Raw genomic sequence first — 11,001 nt, forward strand, 5'->3', positions numbered from 1 at the left:
GTAGTGTCCTTTACTGAGATGTGGCAGATTAGGAGAGTAATTAATACCTTTGGTAAGAAAAATCAAGATTAGCAATTTGTATTTTATGAGGGAAGGGTCTTTTTCTATGCTTTGTTTCATTTAACGTTCAAGGAGTTCTGGGGGCGTTGGTGGGGAAAGCTTTTTTCTGTTCGATGTTATGAGCTCTTTACATTTGAAACTAAGGTGGGGGGAGTTGAATTTTCACTTGTTTAACAAATATCTACTGAGCATCTACTGTGGCCAAGGATTATGTGATTAGATACCAAGTTGAACTGGAAAGGCAAACAAAATCCATGCTCCCAGAGGGCTTTTGGTGGGGGAAGGAGTTAGGACGATTGGTGATTTTTTAATTTTCCTGTTCGTTACCTTATGAAAACTTCACCTAACTCATGAGTAGCCATCTTACAATAGTAACTGCATCTAGGGCTCCTGGCAGTTGGGCCACCGTTCTAAACGTTCAATGTCGGTTAGTATACAAATGAATCTCGATAGTGACACCTCCCCTCCCACTAGAACTTAGGCTTTTATAAAAAGTAAAAATTTTAACGAACGTTACGAATACAACCTTCGTTGTGAAGACTAATATTTTTGCAGGAATGGTACCTTTATAAAGATCGTGGTTGCCCCCGTACATATTTGTTCTTTCTTCATATCCAATTAAATGCAAATACTACTTTCCGTAGCCCAACTCTCTATGCTTGTTGGGTCTAGCTCAGGAGAAAGGAAGCAGGAGCCGTTGGATTTAAACAGCTTGGTGTAATCCTTTTCTATGCTCTCTCGCTAGCCGGGGACTTGGTGTCCGCTACTCGGGGCTCTTCGTTTACGCAATACCGGAATGAAGGAACTGGGAGGGGGTCGGAAAAGGAAAAGACGGGAGACACATTAATTGACTCTCGAAGCTACAAAACAACGTTCAGGGTCTACTCTAAAGCACTGATTTCAAATGCCCGCCCCCTGGGCCGTTTAAGCCCCGCCCGTTGCGTCGTCACTTCGACTTCCACCTTGGTCTCCGCTGACTGGTCCTTGCCTCCGCGGGCGCCTGACGAGCTTGGGGTTTGCTTCCGGGTCTTGGGATTTTTTTTTTTTTTTTTTGGCCGCGGGTGCAGAGGTTTCTGGGAGTGGAGAGTCAAGATGGCGTCTGTATGATCTCCGGAGGTAGCGGCGTTGGAGTTCGGCCAAAGTGAGCGGCAAGAGGAAAGCAGACTGTGGGTTGGACCGTAAGGGGCAGTTGGCGGCGGAGGCAGAGAACTCAGTGCGGGCCCTGGAGGCGCCAGACGAGGAAAGTCGAGTGTGGGTGGGGCCGGAAAGGGGTAGTTGGGGGCGGAGGCAGAGAATCCAGTGCTGACCGAGCGGTCCCCACAGGGGCCTGACGGCGAAAGCGGCCTGTGGGCGGGGCCGGAAGGGGCAGCTGGGGGCGGAGTCAGCTAACCGGGTTTAGGCCGCGGAGGCCCAGGAGCTGCAGACCGGAGAGCCGACTGTTGGTGGGGCCGGAAGGGGAAGCTGGGGGCGGAGTCAGAGAGCCCGTAAATGCGGAGGAGGCGGTGGAGCTGCGAACTGGCGGTGGGGCTCCGCGCCTAGCGAGCGTCTCCGGTCGGCTCCCGAGAGCGCAGCGCCAAGGCATCTCTGCAGAGGGCCGCCACTTGCCCCCTGGGATAGGGGTGAAGAGTCAGCGAGTTCCCTGTGACAGCCCGGAGGTGAACTCCCCGCCCCAGGGATGACTGTTTTGGGGGGGAGGCGCCGATGCTCCCCAGAGACCTGCAACCGTGTTTCTCTCTGGATACATCCCTCTCCCTTTTTTTTTTTTCCCGGAAAATCTAGAGAAGTATGTCATTTCCCCCAGTTTTCCCCTGACACTTGCTTCTCTGACGCTTGAGGATGTTTCAGTAACCACAAACGGGTCCCTAATTTTTGGTTATTAGAGTCCTTTGAGGGTGGGCTCTTGTGTTTCCAGCATTTCTTAAATTGTAACTTGGAAAAGATCTAATTTATATTATGTTGGCTGCTACTGGAGGAAATTTGATCAACAAAAGATTGTTGGAGATACTTGCCTATGTAACTGTCATTGAAGTTTAACACACTTTTTTTACTAGAACACTCTAACTTTGTCAGTGATTTTTTTTTTTTTAAGATGTCTTTGCTTTTGTAGTTGTTAGCCTGTTCTGTGTGAGGTTTAGATGAAATGGGAGTAAGGAGTCTGGTGGCGTGAGGATGAGTGGAGATGTTTTAAATTAAGACATGGCTGTACTGTATTTTATAAGGGTTTTGATATGTCAAGTCTCCTGATTTAATAACCTTTTGAGGAATATCCCCATTTCACAGATGACATAAACTTAAACTTGGTGGCTTGCCAGGGGTCACAGATGTTTGAGGGAATGAGCTAGGGAAATTATTTCACAAGGATGGATATAGATTAATGCTTTTCAAAATGAGAGTTTGTCATATTGAAAATAACTTGGCAGTGTTTTTCTTCAAAGCATAAAAGATGACAACAGCAGCTCGGCCAACTTTTGAACCTGCAAGAGGTGGAAGAGGAAAAGGTGAGGGTGATTTGAGCCAACTCTCAAAGCAGTATTCAAGCAGAGACCTACCCTCTCATACAAAGATAAAATATAGGTAATGAAGCCTTTTAGTTTTTGTTTCACAAGCAAGACCAAATCTGTTAAATGATGTGGTCATGAGGTAGCATGTTGGGGTTATTATCACTCAAGTTATCTGTTTTCATAGGAGTAGAATGTAGTAGTGTTTCAGACACCCAAAATTATGCTCCATGATTTTAAAGGGCTACCAGATATTCCTCAAGCAGAAATTCCAGTTAACCAGTAATTTCTATATGTAGATTGAACAATGACTAATAATACATTGTCAAGAGGAGCAAGCACTATCAATACTAATCAGTATGAGATTAAAAGTGTTGCTGTAACAAGCCCTGAGTTAGCATACTAACAAAAAGTATAAGCGTTTTGATCAACCTGCTTCCTTACTATGGGAAAGTATGTTGATTTAGTTTGAGGTTCTTAAAGGTTGTTGATTTAGTTTGAGGTTCTTAAAAGTATGTTGATTTAGTGTGAGGTTTTAGACATCACAGGATGCCTCTTAGTAACTTTTGGATTAGACTAATGATTTTGTTGATCCCCTAGTGGAGTTTTCTGCTTTAGGACTCAGGATGAAGTTGTGTTTCTTGAATTGTCCTCCATTACTACAGCCGTGTGTTTTTTAGAAGTAACCTTGCCTTGTCTTGTTTCTACTTTAGACAGACCACTCAGGATGCCCCTGAAGAAGTTCGAAACCGTGATTTCAGGAGAGAGTTGGAGGAGAGAGAGAGAGCTGCTGCAAGAGAAAAAAACAGAGATCGGCCAGCCCGAGGTACCAATACTACCTTAGACATCTCTCTCATAACATTATGTTGACAGTAGTTTTTCTTTCATGTGGTAATAGGAATGGATTATTATTTTTGTTTGTTTGGTTTTAAACGTGGGGTGAGAGGTATAGCAGTTTCTTGAAAGATTAGATTGGATTGGATTGATTGGATTAGATTATATTGGATTGGATTAGAGATGATAATGAAATTGATGCCAATTTCATCTTATTATGCCTCTGTTTTAGAAAGAGCTAGGGGATATTTAGCAACTGTTATTTCAATTCAGATTAAGGAGTTTTTGACTATTTACAGCAGCCAGACTTTTTAAGGCCCCATGGTTTCTGTCTATGAAATTCTTCCATTTTTATTTCTAGCATGTGTAAACTATATCCTAAGTTTCCTGAGGCTACAGTTCCCATAATAAAATCAATACTTTTGTTAACTCATTCAGCAGGTATTTGTCAAGGACTTATTTGCCTGCCACTGTTGTTATAGTCCCTACTGTCATGTTTAAGACCTAAGCTCTTTGTGCCCACAAGTCCCTAAAATGTTACAAGAAATGCAGGATTTGATTCAGTGAGTTAACTAATGTTTGTTTTCTCCCAGAACATACAACCTCCTCTTCAGTGTCAAAGAAGCCTCGATTGGACCAGATTCCTGCTGCCAACCTTGATGCAGACGATCCACTAACAGATGTATGTTCACTTCTTCCTCTTACCTCCGTGTAGTGATTTACTTACCATTTTTCTGAAATACTTCTTTATTCTTCTAGCTCTAAGAAGCAATTTGTATTTGTATTTACGTACTGTTATTCAGTTACAGCTCTGACTTGAGTGCTAAACTTTATAGTCTATTTTAAAACAAAGAAAGCATTATCTTGTTAATCACATTTCAAGTTTGATCTCTGGAGAGCCAGAAAGGTGTGCTTCCCTAAAAAATAATTCCTGGTATTAAACCATGGGAATTGGATAGCTCTACCTCTTCAGACTGGGCTCTTCATCAATAGCATCCCCTCCACTGAACGTAGGGACCTTTCCGTATTCTCAACCAGTGATGTCCCTTCCACATGTTCAGTGGGCATAATTGCTCCCTCTGTGTTTAGAGAGACATGTGATCTAAGTGGAAGGCTTTTAAGGATTGGCACTTTCATTAACATTCAAATTTAGGTCCTGCTAAGTTTGCAGTTTTCTGTGTACAGGGAAAAGTCTTCAAGGGTAGCATCTAATTAAGCATATATGTTAGTAATTCTAGAATTGATAGACTGAATTAAAAATTAGCATAGTAATTCATATAAGGAACTCAGTTTTAAGTGAGTTTAATGATTATTCATTTGAAATTATTTTACTCTGAGAATTTAACACCCTTTCTTGCACTTTGAATTATCCTTATCTCCTAGTTGTTTTGAGCAATATAAAACTATTTTGACCCTCAAAGTATGTAGTTAGTGTGTATCAGTGTAAAATGTTCTTTTTCTAGTTTTACAAATATTTTCATATATAAATTCTTACTTGTTCATGTAAATCTGAAAGATACTATTTGCTGCTATAATGTCTAAAAAGCATTTTAAAATACATTTTAGTAAGTAGTCGTAAGCTACTTGTGAGGTTTTATTTTACTTTTTGTTTGGTTGCTGATTCTAATTGTATTTTGCTACATTTGTCTTTCCCAGGGAAAATTCCTGCTCCAGAGATTCGATAAGTGCCATTTTTATGGAAAACATACGACTTACGCCTTATGTCCAACCTCACCATTCTTTTTTAGGAGGAAGATGAAGATGAAGATTTTGAAGAGGAGAGTGATGATGATGATACTGCAGCTCTTCTTGCAGAGTTGGAAAAAATCAAAAAAGAAAGAGCTGAAGAGCAGGCCAGGAAGGTAAAACCAACATATTAAATGTTTTTACATCTTCTCACATAAACTATAGTGGAAATGTTTTTAAGTAGTAGCACCTTATATTAGAAATCATCCTTGCCAGGTCTAGATATTACAGCACCTGTAGGTCTATAAATCTGGTAAATTCAGTGACAGCCTAAGTCTCCTAGTTACGTTAAAAATTATTTTGAAATGGTTCAAACATGCTTTAGGCCTAATCATTAAGTTATTCTTCACTCATTTATTTGTTCAGCAGACATTTAGTCAATGTCTATCAAGTGTCAGAAGAATCAAAGATGACTAGATGTACTCATTACCTAGGAAGAACCCACAGATATAATGAAGCCATCTTTACCTCTGTCCTTGTCTTCTGCCCCAGCCTTCTTTTCAGGTACTTGCTGAGGCTATCAATAAATTTTATGTAACCTAGCTTTTCTGAGTCCCCACAGTCTCTCCATTTGGAAGGAAAGAGTGTCTAACTCAGAGACAGATAAATTAAATAGGATCCATGGTCCTATGTACCTTTAGTACATAATTACCCATAGTAGTAACAATAGTAGTATTATCCATAGTAGTAACAATAAGAGAGAAAACTTAGGAGGCAAGAGTAAGTGACTGCACTGACCGTTTCTAGACCAATGCTAAAGGAGTTTGAACTCTGTTCCAAAGAATATGCAGAATTAGTCGATTTCAGCAGGAGATGGTAAGGTTGGGGGTGCATTTTAGAAAGATTACTCTGGCCAAAGTGTGGAGGATGCAAGGAAGAACTGGTTAGAGGGCTGTTTCAATAATCTTCATATCCTATGACGAGACTCTTGCATGCAAGGAGTTGAATTTGAGAGACGTTAACTATCAGGGAGATAAAATTGACCAAAGAAGAGTGACCAATCAGCTATAACAGCTCCTGGGTCTGTGTGAGTGCCATGCACTAATTCAGGGAACACAGAGGATGGGCATGCTTCAGTGGAGAGAAAAGAAATGATGAGTTATATTTGGAACATGTTGAATTTGGCACACTGTGAGACCCTCAAATAGATCTATCTGCCTCCACTTTCAACCAGAATAGAGCAAATTTTTTTTTATTATGTGGGCTTCTGAGTAAGATTTTATTTGAACCAAGAATTGTTCTGTTTGAAAAAAGGAAAAAGACTGATGTAGGTTAATGCTTGGAACTTAGGGAGGTAGAATTCATGTGGGTCAGAAGGGCCAGGGAAGAATTGAGAAAAGAAGTAGAATTGGGGATAGGCTTTGAAGACGGCTAGAATTCAGATTGGAAGAATAAAAACATTAAAGATACAATTCGTGTCAAAATTTGGTAGGGGATAGCAAAACTCCAGTAGAAGTGTTGGACCATTCCTACATCTGCACACCACAAGAGGGCAGTTATTCTATTCCAGATTCTTTTGGCCTTCCTAACAGCTGTGGATACAGAAAGAGACAATTAAATGCATTTGGAGCCTAAACATTTCAGACAGAAATTCTTGGCAATTTTGTAAGATGCATCTGATTTCTTTGTACAAACGTGTTGGTGTTTTTTGGAGTCAGATGACAGTTTTGTACCTATTTCCCTGTCTTGCTTTCTAGTGGCACCTCTAGTGGCTGAGGTGTTTCAAAACATTTCAGACCAGTCAGCCTATGTTAGGGGCTGGGAAACTTTCTATAAGGGACTGCTGCTGCTACTGCTAAGTAGCTTCAGTCGTGTCCAACTCTGTGCAGTCCCATAGACGGCAGCCCCCCAGGCTACCCCATCCCTGGGATTCTCCAGGTAAGAACACTGGAGTGGGTTTCCATTTCCTTCTCCAGTGCATGAAAGTGAAAAGTGAAAGTGAAGTCGGTCAGTCGTGTCCGACTCTTCACAACCCCATGGACGGCAGCCCACCAGGCTCCTCCATCCATGGGATTTTCCAGGCAAGAGACTAGATAATAACTGTATTAGGCTTGCAGACCACATAGCCTCTGTCGCAGCTTTTCAACTCAGCTGATTATAGGTTAAGCAGCCATAGGAAACATAAATAAATGAATGAGACTGTTCCAGTAAAATTTATTTACGAAACAAGATGGTTGGATTTGAGTAAACCACAGGCTGTCCATTCCTATATACCTATGGTCATGAAACTGTACCTGGTACTTGAGTGTGGAAAGAGTTGGCACCTTTTTTCCCCTCTGCTATGTGTGGCAGTCAACCAGTAACTCTAAAAGAAATAATAGGAAATTGTTCTTGGTTAATAATAACTTGTCACAAGTCCTAGAGATGCCAGTTTACATAGTTACTGAGTCAAAAGATTATTTATAATCTGCTATATTAACCCTTCTTTAGAAATTGAGATAAATTGCTTTGCCTCATGTGTCTTTTTGATGTTTAAGCATGTTCTTAAATGATTAGAATGTTTACTGATATACTCTAAGCAATTATGTAATTTTGTATGTAATTCAAGAAAGAAAATATGTTTAAATAAATATGCAACTCAAGAATTTCAAAGTCAGAAGGAGACTAATGAATAACAAACATGAAATATTTATAATGAAAATGCCAAATTATTTCAGTAGGACTTTTTTGGTATATTTTTAAAAACAAAAACAATGCTATCTTGATGCTTATCCCATCTCCCTCTAAAAATCCTAACAGTCTTTTAAAATATGAGTTATGATAATAAGATTGACACCAGAGTTAATATAAGTAAATGAATCTTTTACTTATGAATCTTCCCATATTGTTGACAGGAACAAGAACAAAAAGCTGAAGAAGAAAGGATTCGTATGGAAAACATTCTGAGTGGAAACCCTCTTCTTAATCTCACTGGCCCATCCCAGCCTCAGGCCAACTTCAAAGTTAAAAGAAGGTATTGTACAGTAAATAAGTTGGAGATTATATATATATGTATACAGTACAGATTATATATAAAATACAAGTTGTATTTGTAGTTTTTTTGTTGTATTAAACTATATGGTGGTTCTTCCTTGTTTGGTACAGACAGAAATGTTTGGAGGTTGAAACATCTCTTAATATGCAGATCACGTTTGACCTAGCTCTGCTCAGCTTTTCACATTTCTCTGCACTGCACCAGTGATGACTTAAAACACTTTTCAAAGATGCCCATGTTCTTTGCTGATTTTCCACGTGCAGTTTCCTCTGACATGCATACATCCACACTCACACACATTGTGTAGCCTTTCATTTGATACATATTTATGAGAACTCATATATTCCATATATGAGTTTGTGTTGTATATGCTAGATGATATTTTGAAATAGTAGTCTTTATTTTCTCTAAAACATGTATTTAAGCCCATCCTGGGCTGCCTGTTTTTTTGTTTTTTCTTTTTTCTTCTTCTTTAAGTTTATACATTATGAAAGCCAACCAAGAGAATCTTAACTAGAGTTCTGCCCTAAGCTCTTCAGCTGCTCTTGCCTTGTGGTTAATGTAGATGTGGGCCAACATTTGAGCCTTAATTATTATACCCTAATAATTCCTTCTTTTGTCCTACCTTGTTAAATGGTTACAGAGTATATATAAAATCCTTAAAACTCATAATCTAATTATAGTGACTTGCCCAGTTATCCTTGAGACCTAATACTAATCAGGGTAGTACCAAGTGCTGCTGCTTTGTTTTAGACCTGAAAACATTGAATATTTATGCAACTTCTGCTTTTTTAACTCTTAAGTTTCTTATACTGGAAGAGTAACAAGAATGTTGTGTGTATTCTAAAATCGGGATTACTCTTCCTGTTAAAAAAGCAAGCCAACTGCCTCTTAAAAATTACTTGTTCTTTTGGGTATAATCGCAGCATCAAGTGATGTGCATGTTGAGCATGAGGAAGCTTTGTAGTTCACATAATATTTTTAGCTCTTGAAACAGGTATTGTAAGATTGTTCTATTTTTTTTCTTTCAGGTGGGATGATGACGTTGTCTTCAAGAACTGTGCAAAAGGTGTAGATGATCAGAAGAAAGACAAAAGATTTGTAAATGATACGCTTCGATCTGAATTTCACAAAAAGTTCATGGAGAAATACATTAAATAGTACAGTTTTATGTGCTGAATTGAAGGCTATAAAATGTAAACGATCTGACTTCATTTTGATTTTTCTCTCCCACCCCTATCTAAATTGTGTATAGGCTTCCCTAATTTTTAGTTCCAAAGTATGTTTTCCTTTATTGATTAATTACTTGATAAGGACTTGGGAATTGGTTTAACCCAGTTTCCATCTCAATATTTCCAGTCATGTGTTTTCTCTTAAATATAGGAAAAGAAACCTTGTAATAAATATTTTTAATAAATAGCCAAATCTGTGTCCCCAACTTGTTTGTTGAAATGTATGCAGCTAGTAAAACATTGCATATTTTCTTCTGTGTGTTGTATTTCTTTGTAAACTTTTTCTCCTCATATCTCAAGTCAGTTAATTCATCACATCTCCATCTTTTGAAAAGTGTGATGAAAGATGAAAGGGATTCCATTTTGGACCACTGTGTTGGTACAGAGGAGTGTTGTCAAGCAGAAAGCACCCTGAGTGCGTGTGTGAGGGAGCATGGGGTACCTCTCGCTTTGGCATTGCCCCTTTCTTTTCTCTCAGCCCAGACAAGAAAGAGGTTCTTAAGTGTGCCCAGGAAGCGTGTGGCATTCACCTGTGTCCTGGATACTCAGCTGCTGTGTTTCGCTTGAGTGAGAGAGAGTTTGCACACTGACACTCACTAGATGCAAAGCCTGGGGGAGTTTAACATCAAACAATATATGAAATAAAACCTTTGGAAATATGAGGATATGGATACAGGAAGTGGAAGTGTTTACACAACTGGGAAATGAAGTTTCCCTAAACCTTGGCTAGGATTTTTAAGGTTATCATTACAGATAGAGACCCATTCATAGGATTCCTCCATTGTAAATGATGTTGAGCTTGGTAGGGTTAAAGGTAAAACCTTTAAAGCAAAAATAACTTGTTCTTTATCACTGGCATTTATTTAAACTCCCTTCTCTAGGATCCTCAGCAGAAGCTTGGACACAGGTTAACCTGAGTCCAGAAAGTGAAAGTGAAGTTGCTCAGTCATGTCCAACTCTTCGTGACCCCATGGACTGTAGCCTATCAGGCTCCTCTGTCCATGGGATTTTTCAGGCAAGACTGCTGGAGTGGATTGCCATTTCCTTCTCCAGGGGATCTTCCAGACCCAGGAATTGAACCCGGGTCTCCCAAATTGCAGGCAGACGCTTTACCGACTGAGCCACCAGGGCAGAAGCTTGGACACAGGTTAACCTGAGTCAAGAGGAGAACTGGAATTACAGCCCAGGTCTTGGTCAAGTTTATGCCGTGTGTTTTTGGTTTTTTCCCAACTGAGCAATTTACACTGATGTTTGAATACTTTGACAAGTGTTTTTGTTTGTTTTAATTTGGCTGTGCTGGGTCCTAGTTGTGGGATCTAGTTCCCTGACCGGGGATCAACCTGGGCCCCTTGCATTGGGAACACGGAGTCTTAACCGCTGAACCACCAGGGAAGTCCCTTGACTAGTGTTTTTTAAAAGCCTTTCATAATACTGAAATGTTTTTCTCTCTAACATTCAATTTCTAAAGTGCCTTCACATTCATTTTCAATTTTCTTCATAGCAATATTTACATAGAAAATACTGGGTTATTCAAAGCTAAGGAAATTCAGGCTGAGTGATTGGATCAGTATTAATACATGGTGGGACACAATTGAGTGCCTAAAACTATGTGAAAATGTGCTTACAGAAGTGAGAGGCATTATTTAGATTTCCAAAA

The 11,001-nt window shown here is 39.7% G+C and overlaps 1 protein-coding gene across 3 annotated transcripts; it reads left to right on the forward strand.

Annotated features, from left to right (window-relative positions):
- The first annotated feature begins 1,133 nt into the window (after positions 1-1,133).
- On the forward strand, positions 1,134-9,534 carry CWC15 (CWC15 spliceosome associated protein homolog). 3 transcript variants are annotated; one of them, XM_068988981.1, is made up of 7 exons: positions 1,134-1,201; positions 2,496-2,634; positions 3,272-3,384; positions 3,986-4,074; positions 5,141-5,254; positions 7,973-8,091; positions 9,144-9,534. In XM_068988981.1, the coding sequence occupies exons 2-7, from the start codon at positions 2,504-2,506 to the stop codon at positions 9,271-9,273; spliced, it is 696 nt and encodes a 231-aa protein (XP_068845082.1). In that variant the 5' UTR covers positions 1,134-1,201; positions 2,496-2,503; the 3' UTR covers positions 9,274-9,534. The 3 variants fall into 3 exon arrangements, with proteins under 3 accessions (XP_068845082.1, XP_068845084.1, XP_068845083.1); XM_068988983.1 differs by having other exon boundaries at positions 5,144-5,254; XM_068988982.1 differs by lacking the exon at positions 1,134-1,201 and adding an exon at positions 1,465-1,715.
- Positions 9,535-11,001: the final 1,467 nt, after the last annotated feature.

Source organism: Capricornis sumatraensis, chromosome 16 (genome assembly GCF_032405125.1).
Source record: "Capricornis sumatraensis isolate serow.1 chromosome 16, serow.2, whole genome shotgun sequence".
In the NCBI taxonomy this organism is placed as follows: domain Eukaryota; kingdom Metazoa; phylum Chordata; class Mammalia; order Artiodactyla; family Bovidae; genus Capricornis; species Capricornis sumatraensis.